The 24,649-nt window shown below is 45.6% G+C and overlaps 1 protein-coding gene across 1 annotated transcript in view; it reads right to left on the bottom strand.

Annotated features, from left to right (window-relative positions):
• ahr1b (aryl hydrocarbon receptor 1b) overlaps window positions 1-24,649 on the bottom strand; it is a 123,524-nt gene that overhangs the window by 20,982 nt on the left and 77,893 nt on the right. Inside the window, exons 5-8 of the mRNA XM_063211710.1 lie at window positions 22,445-22,571; window positions 18,469-18,605; window positions 7,331-7,533; window positions 5,510-5,619 (exon numbers count right to left, since the gene is read on the bottom strand). Coding sequence (XP_063067780.1) covers window positions 5,510-5,619; window positions 7,331-7,533; window positions 18,469-18,605; window positions 22,445-22,571 — 577 coding nt within the window. The remainder of the gene's footprint in view (window positions 1-5,509; window positions 5,620-7,330; window positions 7,534-18,468; window positions 18,606-22,444; window positions 22,572-24,649) is intronic.

The following is a 24,649-nucleotide window of genomic DNA, read 5'->3' on the forward strand; positions in this document are numbered from 1 at the left end:
AAAAAGTTGCTGCTTGTAGTGCGTACCTCATACTAGATATAGAGTGAGGGAAAAATAGTTTTTGATACTGTCTGGGGCTAAACAGTCTTTATGGGGTTTTACCAGACATAGTGTATATACAGGATGCTACTTAGGCTACGTTTACAATGCAGCCTGAAATGACACATATGCAGCCTGTAGCTGAACGAATATTGACAGTCCGAATGGGGCAGATGCTGTTTTACACATTTGACCCAGGCCTTGTAGTTTGTACACGTAGTACTAAATGTACCGTAAGATACATGCGACTTCAGCGATTTTTGGCATGCAACTTCAGTGTAAACGGACAAGTATATAGTATTCATCCAATGCAATGTGCAATAATGTGTATTAGGTCTTTGTTTATGTCTTGTATCTATGTAAGCTGTCAGACACCATAGTATCCCTAGGGATTAATAAAAGTACTCTACTCTACTCATCCGACGCACATGTCGTCAAGGGAGCAAAACGAAAGCAATCCAAAAGAGAAGTGAAAACACTAAACTCTACAGTCTGAAAGTAGTGTAAGTCCATTAGGCCTCTTTGGGAAGGGAGTGAGTGTCTGTCAGTTTGTCCTTTGCAGAGTAGTGTTAGTATTCTAGTGTAAGTGTTAGTTTTCTTACTGATGTATTCTTACAGATGTTATTATGTTATTTGTAATCATGTTATTTGTAATTATGTTAAATGTTGAAAGTTGGAACCATGTTATATCATACCACTATTGCTGTAATTACATTTGTGAGAGTACTCCAACTTTATACAACTCTGAGGTGCATTTCTCGAAAGCATAGGTGTTAGCCAGTTAGCAACTTGCGTAGTTGCCAATGAGGAATTGCATTGCAAACAACAGAATAGCTAACATAGTTAGCAACTATGGTTTCGAGATATGCACCCCTGGTCCTTTGTTGTATGCCGCCCACTGGGCCTGGCCAGGGTTGCCAGATGAGGCTGATGATTTCCAGCCCAAAAAATGCTCAAAACCCGCTTAGAGGCACAAGATCCCGCCCAATTCTATTGATTTCTATGGCAAAAATTGGACAGGTTTTTCTGCTAAATGCCATTTTTACCCGCACAGAGCCATCCTAAGCAGCCCAATTGGGCGGGAAACAGCCCAATCTGGAAACACTGGGCCTGGCCTGGCCCTGGTGGGCCCATTTGTTAATCCTACGGTACAAACTGTGTCTGTTGCTTGATGTCTCTGTGTCGGTGTGAGGATAGAGAGATCTGAGGCTTACTGAGTTTGGCAAGAAACATTGAGTGCGTTTACATGCAGTTCAGTATCCCGAATATGAGGCTTATCCCGGTTATGATCATATTCGGGATAAGGTGTTTATATGCCCACAGAACGTTATATCCCAGTCTACATTCTTGGCCGTTATAGAATTCTCTTCAAATGCGTGTAGCCTGGATACCAGCAACAGCGTTCCATGGGAAGCCCCTGTATTCGGGATAAGGTGTATACATGCGTCAGTATCCCGGCTTCTTTCGGAAAACTCCACCTAGCATATCCCGATTTCTCAGTATCCAGAATAAGGGCATATTCGGGATACTGAAGTGTTTATATGCGCAAACGCAAATTCGGGATGCTTAATATCCCGATAATATTCGGGATACTGAACTGCATGTATACGCACTCATTGAGTTCTGAACAGAAAACTAAACCAAATCAATTTGTGCATGAGCATGTGCAGCACGTTTGTGTGTTTTTACTATGTGAGTGTGTGTGTGTGTGTGTGTGTGTGTGTGTGTGTGTGTGTGTGTGCACGCGCGCCTGCAATTGTGCACATCTGCCTGTGTTCACTGTGTGTGTTTGTGCGTGTGCGTGTGCGTGTGTGCGACGTGCGGCCGCACTTGTGCACATTTGTGTGTTTGTACCAAGTTCTTGATATGGATTTGTGGCCCGGGTTCCCATCTCTATCCTCTCCCAACTCTCCACTCGGAGCGGCGGCTTTATGCAATCTGCTCCATAATCTCAGGGATTACGCAAACGCATCTCCCTCCACTTCCCTTCCCTGCTCTGCCCTCATCCCATCTCTCTATGCAGCCCAGCCTGGCTGCTTTCTCTGCTAGGTTATGCTCCTGTACGCTTTTGCTAGGTGCTTTACTTATGCTACGCTGCCCTACAAAGGCAAAGTGCAGTAACTACATTATTTAGTCAAAGTTGAGTTTAGACTGGTAAATGGGCTGCTTTTATACAGCGCCTTTTGCACTCCTTCAAGCACTCAAAGCGCTTCACATTGTATGCCTCACATTCACATATTCACACTCACATTCACACACCGGTGGCCATGGCTGCCACCAGGAACAACTTGGGGTTAAATATCTTGCTCAAGGACACATCCATGGGGTCAGGCAGAGTGGGGCTCATGTCTTCAACCTTCTTGTCTTTTTTTGGTCTTTAACGACTTTATTGATGATAGGACAGTTTGAGAGGTGGACAGGAAGCGAAAGGGGAGAGAGACAGGAAGGATGTGGGATTAGGTGCCTTGCTCAAGGGCACTTTAGCGATGGATGAAGCAGCTGGTAAGGGTGGGATTTGAACCTGCAACCCTCTGATTTAAAGACCAGCGCTCTAAAGGGCGGGTTATACTTCCTTTCAGTGCCACGGAGTGAGCTCGTCCCAGCCATGATGCAGTTAATTTTGGTTTATGCCCTGTTTTGAAGCGCGGTCTGCGCGATGTCATTTCACGCTCAAACTGCCTTCAATACAAAGAGTAACCTAGACGTGTCAGTTGTTCTTTTTAGCTTCACAGACTCGATGACAATGAAAATGAAACATTAAATCTTAATGTCACGTGCATTTTTGATCACACTGGCAGCCAGCGCGTAGTTTGGAACAAAGAAGTGGCTCATTTGTCGAGGATAGGTCGCACGAAGCGGAATGTTTCCTCGACCTCGGACCACTGTTCAACTGTCCAAATAACTTCGGCTCAATTCGAAACAGCGTCGTAACTTGCAAGCGCACGTGTTGTCTTTGGTTCGTGTAAATAAATCAAACGACAAAGCAAGGGCAAGGGCAAGAGCTCACAGTCCGTAGACCGACGAAGGTTAGAACAAGGAAGTAGCTTGTTCTCTCGACTCGAGGACAGAGCAGGCTGGTCGAGAGGACCAATCAGAGACCTATTTTCGCCCTTCACGCCGTCGCTGTCTGCATTATCCCTGCGTCGAGACACAATTTCGGGGAGGTGCCCCAGAGTACCTGCGTGATGGGGGGGGCTTCACTCCGTTAACTGCGCGGCTCACTGCATCACGACGCAGGGACGCTGATCTTGAGGCATAAACCACCCTTAATCATTGAGGCACCCAACCGGCACTTATCGGCACTCCCTCACTAACCCTACTGAACTTAGCACTAACTTCTCTATTACAAAAACTACTCAAGCACACTTTGGATAAGTCAAAACTCCCCCACTGTTGTCCCTGCCATGGCTCAGTCGGTAGGGCACTGCACTGTTACACCGGCGACCGGGGTTCGATTCCCAACCTGGGGTGATTTCCCGGTCCTCCCCTGTCTCTCTCCCGCTCGAGTCCTGTCCCATTCTTCACTGTCCTGTCCCAATAAAGGTGAAACTCCCCCAGAAATATTATTAAATAGAAAAAAACCTCTCCCACATTACAACCAACACCATTTCTATGCCACTATCCCATTTTGTCAACATCCTCTTGTCTTCCTCCCCATTCCTCCTACAATGCCAGCCCCCATCCTCACTGCACTAAACCCTCCCCAAAAGAAAACTGGCCAGAGACAGAGGGGACCTTTGTATGTAATTTTTGGATTAGTCAGGACCGGCTGCCTGGGTCATGATGTTCGTGATGATGACTTTTTCAGATCGGGTCTCCGCTTTCCCGGAAAAGTGGATCGGCGCCGGTTGGCCCTGATCCTGGTTGGACACGCCGCATCAGGTGTCAACGCTCATTCACTACTAAGCCTGTGCTGACTGTGTCCATGTCTCTGTGTCTGTCTCTGTCTTTCTCTGTACAAGTGTGTGTGTATGTGTGTGTGTAAGCCTGTGCTGACTGACATTCGTCCACATCCGTGGCCAACCAACATCTTTCCGCTGGGATGGCAACAGGCTGTGTGTGTGTGTGTGTGTGTGTGTGTGTGTGTATGTGTGTGTGTGTGTGTGTGTGTGTGTGTGTGTGTGTGTGTGTGTGTGTGTGTGTGTGTGTGTGTGTGTGTGTGCGTGCATGTGCGCAGGCACACACAAACACATGAGTGTGCGTGAATCTGTGCATAAGTATGTGGATGTGGGATGTGATCCACGCATTGTGGTGTGTGAAGGGAGAGGGGCTTTGACCTTAAGCCAACTGCCCGGGGGATAAAAGACAGCCGTAGTAGCGTAGCCGTAGCCGTAGCCGTAGCCGTAGCGTAGCAGAGGTCGATGGGTTCACTCGCCGCTTGGAGCTCGGAGCTGGAGCAATGAGAGCTGATCTGATACGTACTCCGGGCTGCTCAAAGCTATGGTTGGGCCCAGAACAAAGTCGTGTGAAAGGGCCCCCCGGCCAAATACATACAATATAATGAGGATGTAATTCTCGGCCCCCCCCTCTCTCCCTGGGGCCCCGGGGCAACTGTTCCCTTTGCCCCCTCTCCCCTGTCAGCACCCCTGTACGTTTCTGTTGTTGGGAGTCTGTTTGGACAGTCTCAGTATTCCCGTTTCGTTTGGCTCGCTGATGCTGTTTTCTTTTTTGACCCTCGACCGTACGGTGCCAAACCATAACAAAGACAGGCAGCCAATGAAAGGCACTCTTTGTGCCTTAGTGTACTGTGTGAGGGCCCAAACTAAAGATACCCACACCCGCACATCGATATGTGGGCGGCCATTGACCCATTTATGAGTTGCGTGGTGGTGTGTGTGTGTGTATGAGTTTCCCTGTTTCACTGCAAGTGCCAAGGGGGTTATTGCTGCCGACGATGTACTGACCTTCATAAATGCTACAAAGACTGTAGGAGACTATACACACATTCTCTCTCAAACACACATTCACACACACACACAGGATTTACGCAACTCTTTCTCTCTCGTGCTCTCTCCCTGTCTCACACTCTGTCATTAACTCACAGACACAGTCACACACACAGACACACACACACACACACACACACACACACACAGTCACACACACAGACACACACACACACACACACACCCTTGAATGACACACACTCACTTGCTCGTGTGTCAGTGGATACTTACTGTGGACTTAGATGGAAGACACACGCACATGCACACGCTCAAGCAGACACACACACAAACATGGATGCAAACGCACACGCACACGCACACGCACACGCACACACACACACACACACACACACACACACACACACACACACAGAGCATGCACGTTCACACGCACGCACACACACAAGCACACACACACACACACACACACACACACACACACACACAGAGCATGCACGCACACACGCACACACACATTCAAGCACACACACACACACACGCACACACACACACAGGGTACTTACTCCTGACGTGGTTCTCTGCGCAGTGCAGCATGTCGGCGGCGTGGATGAACTGATAGCCTGAGCCTCGAACTCTCAGCTCCGCCTCTGTGTAGCCCAGCACTATCTTACCCCTGTGGACACACACACACGCACGCACACAAACACACGGAAAACACACACACGCACACACACACACACACACACACACACACACACGGAACACAAAAGCCATGAGCAGTCATTCAAGTAAAGCAAAAACACATACACAATTTTGTAAATAAATAAACAGCAAATAAATCAGCGCTACCATGCATTTAACTTTTCTAACAGAATGTGTTGAATGCAGAACTGCAGAGCTGTATATCAAATTGTAAGATTCTGATTAAAGACACATACAGTAGTAATTAGGGCTGGGCTACGTTATCGCGTTAACGGTGCGTCAACTATTGAGGTCAATATCGCCCGAGAATTTTGTTAACGCTATAACGCAGTAGGTTTTTTTTCGTGTTTTTTCGTGGCTTTCATTTTGAAAGCGCCAGCGCACTTGCTGCTGCTTCCAGTGACTGCTGACAGAGAAGAAGAATGTCTAGAAAAGTAGGCAAAACAAAACAGGCATAGCCTACAGAAGGACGTCAACTTCTGAATGGACATTTTCGGTACACAGATCTATAGTCCTCCTTGCGCAACTCTCGAGCAGCAGGTGGCTCGTCTTTGCAGCTCGCAAGGGTAGTCTATTGTACGGTCAGCATGAAAAGTAAGTCTGTTATGCTGGCCGTCTATCAGCTGTCAATAACGCCACACGGACTTACCAAAGCCCTGATCAAAAAGCGGACCGCGAGATATTACATTCCTCACGCAACATTTTGATTTCTACATGGGGTTGCGCGTGCATAGTCGGCTGCATCAACTTCGCGTCATCGGCAACCTCATCAGCATTTAAGATAGTGGTGTTAGTCATGTCAACGTTATTGTTTTGAAAGATGTTATTGCTGTCAATGCCAACAGACAGTCAATTAGTTTCTAGTCGCTGAAACGCCTTAAATAATAGCGACAGATAAGAGAGAAGGTGGGAGTCTGTGACAGTGAGAGAAGGCGGGACGTCTGCCTGTTGGCTGTTTTTTTTTCTTTTGTAGGCCCATGTAGACCATCGTAATTTGAGTTTCTAATTTCTAATATATCAGTTTCAGTAGAGAACAATGTTAAATAGCCCTTGTGTAATATTGTATGCAATCATTTGTTTCATTAGTAGGCCTACATTGGATAGGCTATATAATTATATATAGTATATAATTATAATTATATACTATATAATTTAGACTGATAGGTTGGCAAATAGCCTGTATTATATTAGACCTACATAGGTTATCTATACAGAACATATGCAAATTATTATTAATTATTTTATTTTATTAATTTATAAAATATTTTTATTTAATTTATTATTTATTTTATTTATTATTTATTATTATTATTTTTGGGTTTCGCGCGCTATGCGATTAATCGTGATTAATCACAGAAAGTCATTGAGTTAATGCGATTAAAGATTTTCATGTTTGCCCACCCCTTCGCATTCGTCTAATCAGAAAATATTGAACATCTATACAGACAGACGGACAGAGAGTCAGACAGACAGGTTAGATGCAGGCACGTATACATGTGTAGAAGTTTTGGTTGAGGTTGTGCAGCTTGTCTTGGGCACAGTTAAGGGGGTGCTTTAACCCATCGATACCTCATGTTGCATTGCGAAAATAATGAACATCGACATAGACAGACGAACATCGAATATAGACAGATGGACAGAGAGTCAGACAGACAGGTCAGATGCAGTGAGTGAGTGCTCACTTGGCGTCGCAGGCCATGGGTGTGAAGTCCAGCTTGTGCTTGGTGCGGAAGATCATGTTCTTGGTGCGGATCTCCAGGATGGCGGGAGGCTGCAGAGGCGTCGCTATGGTGAACAGCGCCAGCTGAGGAGGCACCTGGCAACCGTCGTCCAGGCGATGGTTCTGGCCGTGGAGGAACTTCAGACGACCCTGGAGGTTCAGTGCCTGAGGGATGAGGAAAGCAGTGATGGTCCATTACCTTTTATTACACCACATACAGTAACAATAATAATAATAATAATAATAATAATAATAATAATAATAATAATAACAATAATAATAATTGCATTTCTATAACACTGTATCATACAAGGGATGCAACTCAAAGTGCTTAACAAATGGGAAAAAAACATCATTGTTAGAGATGGATTTAAAAGGAGAGGAAGAGAGGAGAGGCAGAAATAGCAGGAAGGCAGAGGAAGAAGGGATAGAAAGAGATTATAGAGTCATAAGGTCAACGTAGGTTAGGACCAGGATTCTTAGAGGCGTAATGTCCATAGTGGCTGGGTCTAGCACAAGTCATAGATAGTCACACTGAAATTGGGCGCTCAGATGCGGCCCCTGGTGGCAGCAGAGATGAGGAAAAACTTGATTAAGTAACTTTATTTATAGAGTAACTTTATTGATCCCGGGGGGAATTCAGGTGTCAAGTAGCTTACATAAAACATAGTACCCACAAGGACAATTCAAGACACATAGGTCAAAACACAGGTAATATCAGGGAGGGGGAAAATAAAAACTAAAGAAAAGAAATAATAAAAAGGCAATTGTGCAAAAACATATTCTGTGAGTTGAGGTAGACAAGGGTAACATAACTAGAAATGAGTGTTGACAGATACATCTATGATCTAGTATTGTGATGTGCCCATATGGGCATGCTACCTCTTTGATGTCCCATTCCTGAGGAGTGGGAGACAGTCTTTCACTTCTCTCTCTCCCTCTCTCTCCCTCCCTCTATCCTTCTCTCTCTCTCTCTCCCTCTCTCTCCCTCTCTCTGTCTCTCTCTCTCTCTCTCTCTCTCTCTCTCTCTCTCTCTCTCTCACTCTCAAATGCACACATGCACACATACATGCACACAGGCACGCATACTGTCCCTGTCCCAAGTATCAGTGTCACTATGCCAAAACTGGCATTATATTTCCTGACGTGTAGCTTCACATCAGACAACAGAAGGTGATAGGAGGTGAAAGGGGGAGAAGGGAGGGATGCTACTTGTGCTTTTCCTCTCCTTCTATTCGCTAGCTTGGGCTAAGCTAAATGAACTAAGGCTAAAAATAGCATCCTCGCTCTCGGTTGTAAGAGCATCCAAGACGAGAACAAGAGGAGGGGGAGGATGGGACGGGACGCGAGAATGAAAAATTCATTCAGTAGCTGTGAACGCTGCAAGTGAGGCAATTTATTTATTTCTCATGGAAGCCGACAAGAGGGACAAAGTGGTCAGTTGTCCCGGGGCCAGGGGAGAGAGAGAGGGGGCCCACAATGGGGTCCCAATTACATTCTATGTATTGAGTGGGGAAGGCCCTTTCAGATGACTTTGACGTCAGCAGCCCTGTGTGTGTGTGTGTGTGTGTGTGTGTGTGTGTGTGTGTGTGTGTGTGTGTGTGTGTGTGTGTGTGTGTGTGTGTGTGTGTGTGTGTGTGTGTGTGTGTGTGTGTGTGTGTGCGTACGCGCATACTGTGCGCGCGTATGCAGGGTGCAACCTGTAGGTGGAGGTAGGGGGGATGGGGGGATTTCCCCCTTCTGGTATTGATATCTCCACTTCTTCTACATCATTTGATTTGCTTTCGATATTGCTCAAAATCACAACAGCATTCCCCCTTCTGGTTTTTCCACTATTTGCATGACGAATGGCGTGCATGTGTGCATGTGTGTGTGATTGCGTGTGTGCACGCGTGTTTGTGTGCATCTGTGTACAAATGTATTTGTGGATGTGGGGGGGCAAGGCGTTTTTAAACAGAAACAGCGATGCTTGCTTTGTCACAGGCAACAAAAATCACAACAGGCCTGGGAAACGTCCACAGGGCTTCTGAATTAGCTTCAAGTCTGGGAATCCTTTGCAGTTCTCTCTTCTTTACTGTTTTTTGACCCTCTGTTCTATTCTCTCTCTGTGTTTTTTTCACACATTCACACAAGCGCACGCACACACACATGTGCACACACAAACACACGCACAAATACACAAATACACACACACGCACGCACGCACGCACGCACACACACAAGCACACACACACACACACACACACACACACACACACACACACACACACACACACACACACACACACACACACACACACACACTAGGCCTCTCATGGCCCTCTGTGACTGTACTCCCACTGTGAAGGCGAAAGCTGTGGGTCTTGGCTGGCCCCTAGGTGTTGCTATGGAGGATTTGGTCCTTGTTAGCCGGGCGTGCCGTGACTGGTCACTTTGATCAACACAATGCTCTCTCTCTCTCTCTCTCTCTCTCTCTCTCTCTCTCTCTCTCTCTCTCTCTCTCTCTCTCTCTCTCTCTCTCTCTCTCTTTCTCATCACTGGATCACTTTGATCAGGGCAACACCAGCTAACGCGTGACACCGCGTGAGACAGAGTAGGGATCTGTTTCTGTTCCTGGTTGTTATTTCATAAGTTGTTGTTAGAAAGCGCTAGAATTCAATGCACTTTAGATTCTCTATACATGGTTTCTCAGTTTTTGTTTTCCCCTGGCTGCGAGACCCTGGCTGCGCACAACTCAACCTCAGATTGTTAGAAACCGCTGTCGGTCAAAAAATTAGCTCACGTGGTTGGCTGCCAGTGTCTTGCCCCTCCTCACAACACAGTGTTTATAAACAAAACAAAACATGTATAAACATACAGCTACATTATCTGTTATAATAAACACGCACGCCTGCTGTACATACAAATACAAGAAAATGGGGCAGGCGTGGCCTAGTGGTTAAGGAGGTGGTCTTTGGATCAGAGAGTTGCAGGTTCAAATCCCACCTCCATCCATAATAATAATACTTTCGTTTTATATAGCGCCTTTCAAAACACCCAAGGACGCTTCACAGAGTGTTGTGTTGGAAAGTGTGAGTGTGTGTGCGCGTCAGTGTGTGAGCATGTGTGTGAATGCATGTAAGTGAAACTGCTTGTGGGACTAGCAGCCATAAGCCTCCAGGAAGAGATGTGTCTTAAGGTGTTGCTTAAACATGGCCAGTGAAGGGGCATTCTGGATGTGGTTGAAGACTGTTGATGAGAACAACCTGTTGTTTTTTCAAACCGTGCCGGCGCTCTGACCAATCGGCGATCTTTGTTGTTGATGAGCTTCGTCGTCACTCCCTCAAAACTCCGCCCGCTTTGATTCAAAACAAATCGCTGCGTTGTGATTGGTTTTGCCAGACTCAGGGCACAGTGTTCAAAAGATCCGAGGCCAGACCTACTCGCAGCTGAAAAATTTCGGTGTCCAGCGGGTGGCGCTGGTTTACCAGGTTACTTGAGAAAGGCACCTAGCCCCACATTGCTCTAGGGACTGTAACCAATACCCTGTAAATAAGTAAATAAGTAAATAAAGTTGCTTTGGATAAACACGTAGTGTAGTGTAAGTGTAATGTAAAAGTAATAATAAACTTATAAAATTAGCTGCAAGAGAGCTACAAATTCCATAGAATCTACATGTAAAAAATAATGTTTGGACTTCCATACTGTTAAGCACGGCATTAGGACGTAAGTAAACAAACCAACAGGCTGAAAGGCTTAATAGCGTGCAGATGAACACCACCTGAGACAGTGTTTTCTTTCTTTCTATAACCACGAGCTAGCGTGAGCTAGCTGCTATTTCAGAAAGCAGCAAATATGCCACAGCATTCAACACAAACGCAGGGCTGGACTGGGACCACTAAACAGCCTAGGCATTTCTGGTATAGACCAGACCGTCACACGCCCCCCTATTTTTTTTACAACAATATAGCAATTGGCTCATTCCATTGTCCATTAGAGCTGCCTGCCCCATCTAAATGAAGCAGGCAAGGGGAACTCGCACACCGTAATGCTGATACAATAGTAAACTTTCATTGCATTATAGAAAAACAAAAAAAGTGCTACCCAAGTGAAGTGCAGACGTTTCGGTCACAGTCAGACCATCATCAGTGCAAGAATACCATTGGAACCTACGCACCCACCAGGCACCATGTCCAAAGGCGCGATACCTCCACTGCAAAGAACTTTTACTGCCCCATCTACATGTAAATATTGCGCCTGTCTCCAAAGAGGAAAAAAAACAACAGCAAAAAAAAGTGCAACAGTATTGGCCCCTGAGGATTATCAGCCCACCGGGAAAATTCCCAGTGTGCCAAATTACCAGTCCAGCACCACAAACACCCCACTCCAGCTGTAGGTCGAGGTGCCCCAGACACGCTCATTGTTTGAATCATTGTAGGGAAACATGTTAGCGTGAATTAGCTATTTCTTTATACTTTAACTGCTAACGTGTGGCACCATGTGAGGCAGAGCTAGGCCAAGGTTGCGAGCTATTGAAGGAAACGCTAGCAGGGGCCTGCTAAGAGATTTAACACCACAACTGAAAACAAACACTCTGCTTCAGATGTGCGCAAATGAACTGTTTCAGAAACGTCTGAAGGACAGAACAGGCGAGACATGGAACACCACAATGTATTAAACTAACAGTCAACTCCAGCTGTGTGCATGAAATACAATGTTGATATATCCCAAATGAACAATCTTAGGGAAACAGACACTTGCCTTCGCCTTTATCCATAGGCTACTCAAACTGCTAATGTGTGACACAGTATGAAACAGCTTGTATTTCAAACAGCTACATTAGCTGACAGGGGGCTGCATATGCATGACATACCACAAAACTTTTGGCTGCTCGCATCAAAAACTGTATACTGAAGATTAAAGCCCCCTCGAGCTCCTTCTTTGAAATGAACTGCCATAGGGAAACATAGTACCTTGAAATAGCTTTTTTTAACTTCATTGACTTTACTTCAACTGCTAACGTGTGACACAGTGTGTGACACTATTAAACATAGCAGGCTTGCTATTTCTGAAACGGCTAACCACAACACAACTCTGTCCTCTTCTCTGTTTCCTTTATTTTTTTTTGTCTTTCAATTGTTTCTGTCGTTCAGTTTCAGTGTCTTTATGAATTCATCCTGTGTATTCTACGCATATTCTACGCCCACATGCCATATTTGCCAAAATGTTTACATACTGTCAAATGTTTACATACTGTCAGTGTCCTATGTATATATGTCTGTGTCCTGGAAAGGTATAGAGAGAGAAACGTCATTTCAATTTCCTTGTACAGTATGACCTGCGCATAAGAAACTGACAATATAAGATGACTTCACTTGACTCCACACAATATTGGCACTGGCTGTCGTTGCACTACCCTGACGTGTGCTAATGCTGAAACATCACTGACCCCTGTACCAGAGAATCGTATATGAGAGTGAGATAAAGCAGGCGGGTTCTTTTCCAGTATCCAGTTTACGTCGGGTGAACGCCCCTTTAGGAGACCTTCGATTAGGAGACCTTCCGAGTCTTGAGGTAGAGAATAAATGGAGTCCCCTTAGCGCTGTAGATGGCGGTAGCGCCCGTCTTGTGCAAACACCACGAAAAGATAAGAAGAAGGAAGGACAACGCCCCCTTAGGAGATCAAATTTTGAGCACACGCTTTTGCATTGAGGAGGCGTGTTTCGATTCCTCTTATTATATATCCTACCTCTTTGCCTGTGCTGTATGTCTGGCAGTTTTAAACCAAATTTGACTCCTCCGCATCGTGGGCGGCGCACAGGGGTGATTTCAGGACTACCCCCTCTGCTCTGACGAAGCAGAATATTTCTGTCCTTGTTTTTATTCGTCCTATCTGGTGGAGATTAAAAACCAGGAAATTGAGTAAAGGAGAGAGGGAGGGGGTGTGGAGAGAGGGAGAGAGAGGGGGGAGGGTGGAGAGAGAGAGAGAGAGAGAGAGAGAGAGAGAGAGAGAGAGAGAGAGAGAGAGGGAGGGGGGTGGAGAGAGAGCGAGCGAGAGAGAGAGAGAGTGAGTGAGAGAGAAAGAGAGAGAGAGAGGAGGGGGGGCGTGGAGAGAGCGGGAGCGAGAGAGAGAGAGAGAGAGAGAGAGAGAGAGAGAGAGAGAGAGAGAGAGAGAGAGAGAGAGAGAGAGAGAGAGAAAAGGAGTAGGCGTGTGAGTTCCCCACGACCCCGACGCTCTTTTAAGGCGGATTACCTCCGAACAGGGATCCCTATGGCCAGCAGTGGCACGACATGCAGCTACACACACACACACACACACACACACACACACACACACACACACACACACACACACACACACACACACACACACACACACACACACAAACACACACACACACACACACACACACACACACACACACACACACACACACACACACACACACACACACACACACCACACACTCTTGCACAAGTATCCTTGCTCCCATGCACGCTCACTTTCACACAAACACAAACACACACACACACACATGTTCATATCAATTACTATTAGCTAATGCATTTTCTCTGTTTATTTTTCAGTGGCTAGTAAACGGTCCCATTTGAGCAGGCTAATTTCCATGCAGCAGGCCCTAGCCCAGGCCATCTCCACTGTTGCTAGATAGGGCTGCTTTGGATATACGTTTGCTTTGTTTTAGGCAGGTTTTTGTGTAGATTCATGGCCATAGAAATCAATAGAATTTGGTTCAAGTTGGACAAGAGTTAGTGCCTCTGGGTGGCTTTGGACTATTTCTTTCAACCCGTTGAAACACCACTGTTACCAGAATGGCAATGACAAAGTCATTACCAAGTACATAACTAAAGGCCCTGTGTTATGCTATTGTAGTGAAGCAACTTTTCAAGGACTATTATTACAGTGTGCCACAGGAGGTACGGCGTGCATTATGGGGCTACATCAGGGGTGCGTTTCTCGAAAGCGTAGTTGTTAGCCAGTTATCAACTTGGGTAGTTGTCAATAGGAAAATGCATTGCAAACAACAAAATAGCTAACGTAGTTAATAACTACTAATGGTTTTGAGAAATGCATCCCTGAGAGAGTAGAGAGATATACTTAAAGAATCTCTGACTCTGGCCCTCTCCCACCCCCCATACCAGAGTGTTGGACCCAGCTGGCCTGCGGATGGCCTCCCCCAGGGCCTTTGATCTCTACCCTGCCCCCGCTGGTCACGGGATGGGACGGGACGCCACCGGCACTGCAGTGGCACACTGGTGGCCACCAGACCAGGAGTCAGGAGGTACAGTATACACACACTCACACAGTACATGGAATACACTGGACACACACAGACACGCACGGGATGGGACACCACTGGCACCGCACTGGCACATTGGTGGCCACCAGAGCAGTCCTCTCCCTCGCATAAGGAGTCAGGAGTAAGGTATGTACACACACAGTCACGCATGGAATATACCGGACACACACACACACACACACACACACACACACACACACACACACACACACACACACACACACACACACACACACACACACACACACACACACACACACACACACACACACACACACTCATGGAATAGACCGGACACACGCAAATGCACGCAGAATACACACACACACGAAATACAGACACACACGCACACACACACACATGTTCACGCACGCACACACACACACGTTGATGCACACACACACACACACACGCACACACACACACACACACACACACACACACACGCACACACACACACACACACGTTCACGCACACACGTTCACGCACACTCACACGTTCACGCACACGCACATGCACACGCACACATACACACACGCAGAGCCACAGACACACTTACGGAATACACAGACACACACACACATGCAATCATGCAATCATGCAGGATACACGCACTCATGACACCCAACGAACACATTCACATTATATATAGGAGCCACACATTTGGAAAACATATTCTCTCTCCCTACCCTCTCTCTCTCTTCTTCTTTTTCTCTCTTTTTCTCTCTCTCTCTCTCTCTCTCACACACACACACACACACACACGTGCACACACACGCGCGCACACGCACACACACACACACACACACACACACACACACACACACACACACACACACACACACATACACACACACACACGCCCACTTGAGGAACATGCAGTCCCAGTGCAACTGCTTTCCTAGGAGGAGTGAGTGGTGGGATTATCTCTCCCTGTGGGTCTGGGGTTCAAAGTGGTTTGGTAGAGCCATGACTTTCAAAAGGGGTCAGCCAGGGAAGTGTTGCCAGATTGGGCGGTTTCCAGCCCAATTGGGCTGCTTAGGATGGCCTTCTGTGGGTAAAAAGGGCATTTTGACGGGTTTTTCAGTCAAATTATATAATGGCCATAGAAATCAATAGAATGTAGTTCAAATTGGGTGGAATTTAGTGATGAAAGGTGGGTTTTGAGCATTTTTTTAACTAGAAATCATCACTCTCATCTGGCAACCCTGGCCAGTGGAGTGTTTTTGTGACCCACTGGGAGAGAGAGAGAGCAAGAGCCACTTCACTCCCAACACCGCGTGTGGTAGCAGCAGCAACATACCGCCCTATTTTTCAGACAAAACTCACGCTCAGGCTCTGGGAACTCCCATACTGTCTTTAGTTCTACACAATCGTTTCGATCTGAAAGAATCTCACTTGTGATTAGGTCTGGTGTCAACCAGGCAACCCACAAATCGGGATCATGGGGGTGGGCAATTATTTTCACCTGAGGGCCACATTGACTTTAGAATATTGACCGGAGGAGGGCCAGACGTCCCTGGCAACATGCCTATGCAAATAGTAAGAAACACTGCAGTATAAGTGGGATAATTGGTCGGGTATTTCACCCCTGTAAGCTGACATTGTAATATATAGACATGAGTTGTAGTTTTGACTAAAATGTTGTCTTGGAAAGGCGTTGGGAGCAAGATGAAATGGCTGTGAGTCTGCGGGTCGCATGTGGCCCCCGGAATTGGGTCACCATTTCATTGAATGGGGGGACTTTCTGATGATTTTGTCCTGGGCCCGGTTAAAGCTGTCAGCAGCCCTGCTCATGCTTGCTCCAGAATCTGGCTCATCAAGCATGGTAGTGGGACTGACATCGTATGTATGGGGGATGTATGAATGCCGTCAACATTGGAAATATGAATTACACCTAAAGAAGCATGCATGTCAACATGCACTGTGATTACAGAAGCAGATCCTGATACTCTCCATAGGATTTCATTCAAAACTCACACCCATCTATTTTAGCCAGGAGCAGACTCAAAATGTACAATTTCAACATACTGAAAGGTTGAAAAACACACAGATGACCTCCCTTTGAATCCCTTTTCATTTCGAAATGAAAAAATGAATGTAGTTGCTGCCAAAGGTGGATGTACAAAGTATTAAGCAAAGACTGTGAATACTTTTGTAAATATGATTTCTTTGTTTTTTATTTTTATAAATTTTGTCAAGACAACTTGTTTTTTACATGGTCATAATGGAGTAATTTGTGTAGGATTTTGACAACATAGATTCATTTGTAGCATTTGGAATAAGGCTGTAAGATAATAAAATGTGAAAAAAGTGAAGCGCTGTGAGTACTTTCCGTATTGACTGTAATTCAGAGATCGGATCCGATCGGAATTATTCCAAAGTATCGGAACTTTCCTGATATTGACATTGAGCCAGGTGTTATGTTAATTTGAAATCATAACATAGGATTGTTACTTTTTTACTTGTTACTTATTAATTGGGTTCCTATTAATCTGACTTCCTTCTCTGACCAAATGGTCTACTTGGGCCTACCTCAAGTTGAAACCCATGCATATACACTAGCTTTGGCTGTGGGGGGGATTTTGAACTGGACTGGCCACGCACGCCGACGCTGTCGGTGTGAAAGGCCGAGTAGAATACACCGGCCAAAACTAAGCAGAAAGACCTCAATCGTCTTACTACCGTTCCGCCCCGCTTTACTGTGGAGCCGGCCTAATCTGACAATCTTCCTCTTACAGCAATGCAGACCCTATGTAGCGTGTGTACATCATCATCATCATCATTATCATCAACTACACAAGTGTAACAGATGCCAAGTGGCACAGCTTGAGCGAAGAGTGTTAGTACTGTAATCTCCCTTTCCGCCACCTCTAAAAGGCACGCTACCGACTGACCGCTACCGATCTAATGACTCCGGTTTTAGCTCACACGGTGGCACGTCCAGATCTGTTCTGGGTAAAAATAAAATCAGGCCAGGCATTTCCAGCCAAGACAGATCCGCCAGGCATTGACAGAGACATTGAAGCCTGTGACAACATTTATAACAATCTTCTATTCAATATTTTGACCACAGCCAAAATGAATATTTAAGTCTGACTCCCGACTGGTCTGCTGTGGCGGCATGAGGACTGATACCACTACACTGAGGGGAGGACCAGGCCAAAGCATCAACAGTCCACAGTCATCAACAGTCCACCAGGCACCATGTATGCCTTCTGGCCAATCCAGCTATGGACATGTCTCTCTCCTACGCTGATGTTGCTATGAGGGCACACGGTTTGACACTGGGTCTGGACTGCCCAGGAAGTACAGTGTGTGTGTGTGTGTGTGTGTGTGTGTGTGTGTGTGTGTGTGTGTGTGTGTGTGTGTGTGTGTGTGTGTGTGTGTGTGTGTGTGTGTGTGTGGTTGTGGTTGTGTCTGTCATCTCTGTCTCCTACGGTGATGTTGCTATGTCTGGATTGCCCATGAAGGGTACACAGGGTGTGTGTATTTGCATGTATACAGGTAAGTATATTGTTTTTGACATCTGTGTGTGTGTGTGTGTTTATGTGTGTGTGTGTGTATGTGTGTGTGTGTGTGTGTGTGTGCGCGCCCATGTGTGCACGTGTGCACGTGTGTATATATACACATATGTGTCAGTGCGTGCGTATGTGTGTGTGTATGTGTGCATGTGTATGTGTGTGTATATGTCTGCATGCATATGAGTCTGCGCATTTGTATGCGTGCATGCGTGCGTATGTGTATGTGTGTGTGTTTGTATGTATTTGTGTGCGCGCGTGTGTGTGTTCTCTCACTCACCAGGAAGCCAGAGGAGTTGTCCAGGAGACAGCGGAAGCGGCACACGAAGCTTCTCTCCAGGAAGGAGGAGTTCTCCGGGGGAAGCTGCTCTGGGTTGTAGGTCACCAGGGATACACTGCTCACCGGCTGCTCTCCATCTGAGGACACATTATTACATCACCTCACATTACATTACATCACATCACATTACATGACATGACATTACACATTAGATCACATCACATTAGGCTACATGACATGACATTATACATTAGATCACATTAGATTACATTACATTACATTAAATCACATCACATTACATTATTACATTACGTTATATTACAAAACATCACCTTACATTACATTACATTACATTACCTTACCTTGCCTTACCTTACATAACATTACATTACATGGCATGACATGCATGTCATGACCTGCACCAATCATTGCATTACATTAAATTGCCTTTCCATTAGACCAGCACAGATTACAATACATTGCATTGCAATACATTACATGACATTACAGTAAATACATTACATGACATGACAGTACATGACATGCAATGTCAAGACTAGCACAAATCATAACATTAAATCACATCATATCACGTTACATTTCCCTAAAACCAGAACAGATTACATTACATTACATTGCATCCCAAGACACCAGCATATATCATCATTACATTGTAAATGTGACATTACTTTTCCATAAGACCAGCACAGAGCATCATGAAGATAAGTTGTCGGTACCTGGTAATGGAAATTGGGACTTGATTGGCATTGAAAAATACCCCTACAAAATCACTGTTTATGCCATTTATGTCCCCATTGCCATTAATGTCAACAAGTAGGTTAGTGGTGCGCACATCCAAGACGCAGGTGCATGACAAAAAGCCAAAATATTGTAAAAATAAAGAAGAATGTCCGTACACTGCTCCCGTGTTGCTTTTTTTTATTTTTCACAAGTGAGCGCTTTCGAGCTTTCGCTCTTCATCAGACACTCATTCACTCAAGTCTGATGAAGAGCGAAAGCTCGAAAGCGCTCACTTGTGAAAAATAAAAAAAGCAACACGGGAGCAGTGTGCGGACATTCTTCTTTATTTTTACATTAATGTCAACAAACAATACAGACTAAGAGCCCAACACTTGTTTGTCAGCTTTAATATATCATGTGGTGTGAAATGACAATACTAAAGATGACCACAGGAGGTCTGGTGCAGTTCGCTATCTGTTTGACCCATTTTAGCCTGGAGCGACATATACGCTGCATTCAGGATCTTGAGATTTGAGGGTTTTTTTATTACAAATGTGGGTATGTTAGAGCTGAATGAACAAATTCGAATGCAAAATGAGCGAAATGCAACGTATTTCATTTGTTTTTGTGCTTCATAGGCTTATATATTTAGGCAGAGGGCACCTTTTCCCAAAAAGGGCTTAGGCTAAAATGGGTAAATGACCTTAAGCGACATTAATCATCTTTCTAAGCTGTAATAAAATAGTTCCCTGATTTAAACATGGCGGCATTGCATGACTTTGGGAGTTAACTGAACTAACCTGATACACCCTCTACTACACTGCAGCTCTCATAGGAAGCACTCTACTCTACTGTGCTGTTCTGTGCTGTACTGTACTGTACTGTACTGTACTGTACTGTGCTGTGCTGTGCTGTGCTGTGCTGTACTGTACTGTACTGTACTGTGCTGTGCTGTGCTGTGCTGTGCTGTGTGTGCGTGTGTGTGTGTGTATGTGTGTGCGCGTGTGCTGTGCTGTGCTGTGCTTTGCTGTGCTGTGCTTTGCTGTGTGTGTGTGTGTGTGTGTGTGTGTGTGTGTGTGTGTGTGTGTGTGTGTGTGTGTGTGTGTGTGTGTGTGTGTGTGTGTGTGTGTGTGTGTGTGTCTGTGTGTGTGTCCTCCTCTTATCCAAAGTAAGAAGGTTGAGAGTTGTGGCAGTACAATGTCAGGGAGTTAGGTGAAGGTGACTGGTGATGAGTCTAATTCAACGGGGCATTTGTGTCTCTGAGACTCTCTCTGTGTCTCTGTCTCTCTCTCTCTCTCTGTGTGTGTGTGTGTGTGTGTGTGTGTGTGTGTGTGTGTGTGTGTGTGTGTGTGTGTGTGTGTGTGTGTGTGTGTGTGTGTGTGTGTGTGTGTGTGTGTGTGTGTGTGTGTGTATGTGTCTCCCAGGGGGTAGTGAAAGAGAGGTGAGACTGTGTGACCTTTACCCACAGGTCCCTGAGGTGCATGGTAGGCAGATACAGCCCTCACACACTCATGCTCGCATGCACGCACACACACACGCACACACACACACAGCATGGTGATTTCACTGGTCATTATATGCAGATGAACAGTTTGAAGTTGTAGGTATTTCGCTTGGGTAGTCATGGGTAAGCAGTTAAGGCATCAGACTTGTAACCCAAACACGATATCACTGAGCTAAAGGACCAGTCTGATAGCTCAGCGCTACCAACACTGTATGAGTCTTCGGGAGAGAGGTTTACTAACGTTTCATGCCACACTCTGCTAGTTGGTCTACGTTACACTCACCCCCCTAAACCTCATTCCCACCCCGAGTAAATGGCTCCAGTGTAAAGGGCCGTACACACACGTCGCTGCTAGTTACTCTCTCAGCGAATGAACTCAATAGAATGTCAATGTGTTCCAACGAGACTAGCAGGCGAGTAGGCGAGTACTGCACAAGCGATGCGATGTGGGCGGATCTTCTCTTTATCTTCGAGCGAGGCGAGTGAGCGAGTAATCAATTGGAAGGGAGAGTTCGGTACTTCTCGCCTGTTCATTGGCAGTTAAAGCCGCGGGAACTTTCAGCGAACGTTCCATGAAAGAGAGGCGAGTAGGCGAGCAAGCGAGAAGCTAGTAAATAGCAGCGATGTGTGTGTCTTCCTGCGCAACGCTCCAGTTCAGGCATGGGAGGCACAGCACCACAGATACCGCTGTGCTAAAAGATCAGTGCAATAGCGCAGTACTACCGATACTGTATGAGGCTTTGGGAGGGAAATGTTTCACACCACATTCTGCTTCCATTACACTTGCTGGCATTTGCAAGGGGGGAATGAGACAGGTCACTAAGCCTTCTTAGCATCTACATTTGTTTTTCTATAAATTTTAGATATACGGCTATGATTATGTCCTCGATTGTAAATCGCTTTGGTTAAAAAGTGTCTGTAAAGTAATGTCATGAAATGTAATGTAATGTAATGGAAGAATGAGACAGGTCACTTACCCTACTTAGCATCTACATTTGTTCTTCTGTAAATTTTAGCTATACGGCTATGATTATGTCCTCGATTGTAAGTCGCTTAGGTTAAAATGAATCTGCCAAATGGGTCAAAGACGTGCAAAATGGCATTGTCATTCAGTGTAACGGATACCTTCTGCTGACTGTAACGGTAAAAAAAACATGATTTTTAAATTGTTTCAAGTGAATGGATGACAGCCGAGGCTTTCATGAATTCACTGGAAAATAAAATAAAATAAGAGTCATGTTTTTTACAGTTACAGTCAGCAGAAGGTATCCGTTACACTGAATGACAATTTCATTTTGCACGTCTTTGACCCAAATGCAATGTAATGTTATATAATGTAATGTAAAGTAATGGGAATGGGACAGGTGACTAACCCGGTGGAGAGTCGTCTGTTGGGTATGTTAGCTATGGTTATGTCCTCGATTGTAAGTCACTTTGGCACTTTGCCAAATGCAATGTAATGTAATGTAATGCAATTTAATACAATACAATACAATACAATACAATACAATACAACCTGTATTTATATAGCGCAGTATCACAACTAAACTTGCCTCAAAGCGCTTTCAAAATACACATACACACATACAGTACCGGAATACACTTTCCCACATTCGAACACCAGCTTGGAAGGCTGCCGCACGGCGCCAATTGTCTGGGGTTCATGTAAGAAGGTGCATACATACAGAAGCAGACACACACACACAATGGGGAATAAGGCAGGTGACTAACCCGGTGGCGAGTCGTCTGTCTGGGGGGCGGCAGCGGGGGGGTTGAGGGCCCAGTGGAGGTTCCTCCTGTACTCCTGCTGGTCCTCAGTGTGGATCAGCTCAAACACACTCTGGTGCATCACATCCGTCTGGGGGGAGAAGCGCATGCACACACGCATGCACGCACACATTAATGAATGACACATTTGACATACAATCACCGGCCACTTTATCAAGAACATCTCCCTAGTGCTGGGTTGGACCCCCCTTTTGCCTTCAGAACTGCCTTAAAGCCTTAGAGTCGATTCACCCTAAGGTCATTTGAACCGTGACATCCATCCAGTAGTCCACCCGAAGTGTTTTCTACCTCAAGCGAACATTAGCCGAGTTACCGAGTTATTTCGAATAGCTTAGTGTAAGCGGTAATGGTCCCTGGCAATATCTCCAAAATTACCACAATAAAATCACATCATGACACCCAACTTCTACAGTAGTACAAATATGGTCTGTACTCACAAAATGATGCATTTGGAAGTTTGCATAGTTCAGCAGTTTATTATTATCAACACAGGCCGAATAGCTTCTCTGCTTATACAATGTTACTTCCACAATCTGGGAGGCATGCACACAAAAGTCCTCAACAAAGTTCAAGACGAGAGCATTAACTCTCATAAAAGAGATTTCAAATATTACCTACTATCAATTCGACAAGGATTTTAATTATCGATACTGATGCTGAATTCACTTTTCATTGTGCATATCATGAGTTTCATTGAGGACTTTTACGTACTTTTATCCCAAATGGTGGAAGTAACAGCAGAGAAGCTATTCGGCTGGTGTTGATAATAATAACCTCCTGGACTATGGACAAACTTCTAAAAGCTTCTGTGATTAGCTGATCAGAAATTTGCCTCAACGAACAGTTGTAAAGGTGTTATCCTATTAAAGTGACCAGTGAGCGTAGTACTGTATGTTTACGCTACGGTACACTTTGTGTTGCGTGGATTACTGCAAACCAACATTTTTAATTCTCACATAAAAATTCCATTCATCGCAACAGACATTGATCATGCTACGTACGTGTAAATGCAACCTAAAGCCTTTTTACGTCTCCAATGGATTAGCGCCCGTTGCCCCGTTGAGGATTTGATGCCTGTGTATTGTAAACATGGTGCATAATGCAATAACGCAAATCCCGTGTGAGTCAACATATAATGCTAAACCCCTTTTGCTAAGCATGGGTGCACCTCAATGACCTGTGTGGGATTCACCTACGGGTGCTAAACATAACCCTTTGGATTTGGCACCTGGGTGTGACCTATACCTGACCCCCCACCCCTACCCCTCTCTATCTCTCCATCCCTCTATCTCTCCATCCCTCTCTTTGTTGGGATCATACTTATCCAGGGGGTGAGCTGGAGGTCTGTAAATCAGGTGGGTAAATCTGTACATGTGTGTTGTGTGCTGTGTGTCTGTGTTAGACTCTGAGTCTGAGTGAGCTAATATGGAGGTAGTTAGCTGGGCACCTTTGGATTTGGCATCGGGAGTGACCTATACCTGACCCCCCACCCCTACCCCTCTCTCTCCCTCCATCCCTTCCTCTCTATCTCTCTATCTCTTCATCCCTCTCTTTCTATCTCTCCTGCCACCTTCTCTATCAGGATCACAATTATCCAGGGGTGAGCTGGAGGTGTGTATATCTGTATGTGTGTGTGTGTGTGTGTGTGTGTGTGTGTGTGTGTGTGTGTGTGTGTGTGTGTGTGTGTGTGTGTGTGTGTGTGTGTGTGTGTGTGTGTGTGTCTATGTATGGATTTGGCACCTGGATGTGACCTATACCTGACCCCCTACCCCTACCTCCCTCCTTCCCTAGATCTCCCTCCATCCCTCACTTCCTCCCTCCCTCCCTCTGGATCACACTCTCTGTAAATCAGGTGTGTAAATCTGAACGTGTGTGTGTGTGTGTGTGTGTGTGTGTGTGTGTGTGTGTGTGTGTGTGTGTGTGTGTGTGTGTGTGTGTGTGTGTGTGTGTGTGTGTGTGTGTGTGTGTGTGTGTGTGTGTGTGTGTGTGTGTGTTAGACTCTTGAGTCTGAGTGATGCGAATTGGTGAGCTAACATGGATGTAGGTACCTGGGTTCCTTAGGATTTGGCACCTACATGTAACCTATACCTGAACCCCCACTCCTACCCATCTCTCCCTCCCTCTCTCGCTCTATCTCTCTCTCCCTCC

The sequence above is a fragment of the Engraulis encrasicolus genome, chromosome 12, assembly GCF_034702125.1.
Source record: "Engraulis encrasicolus isolate BLACKSEA-1 chromosome 12, IST_EnEncr_1.0, whole genome shotgun sequence".
Classification (NCBI taxonomy): Eukaryota; Metazoa; Chordata; class Actinopteri; order Clupeiformes; family Engraulidae; genus Engraulis; species Engraulis encrasicolus.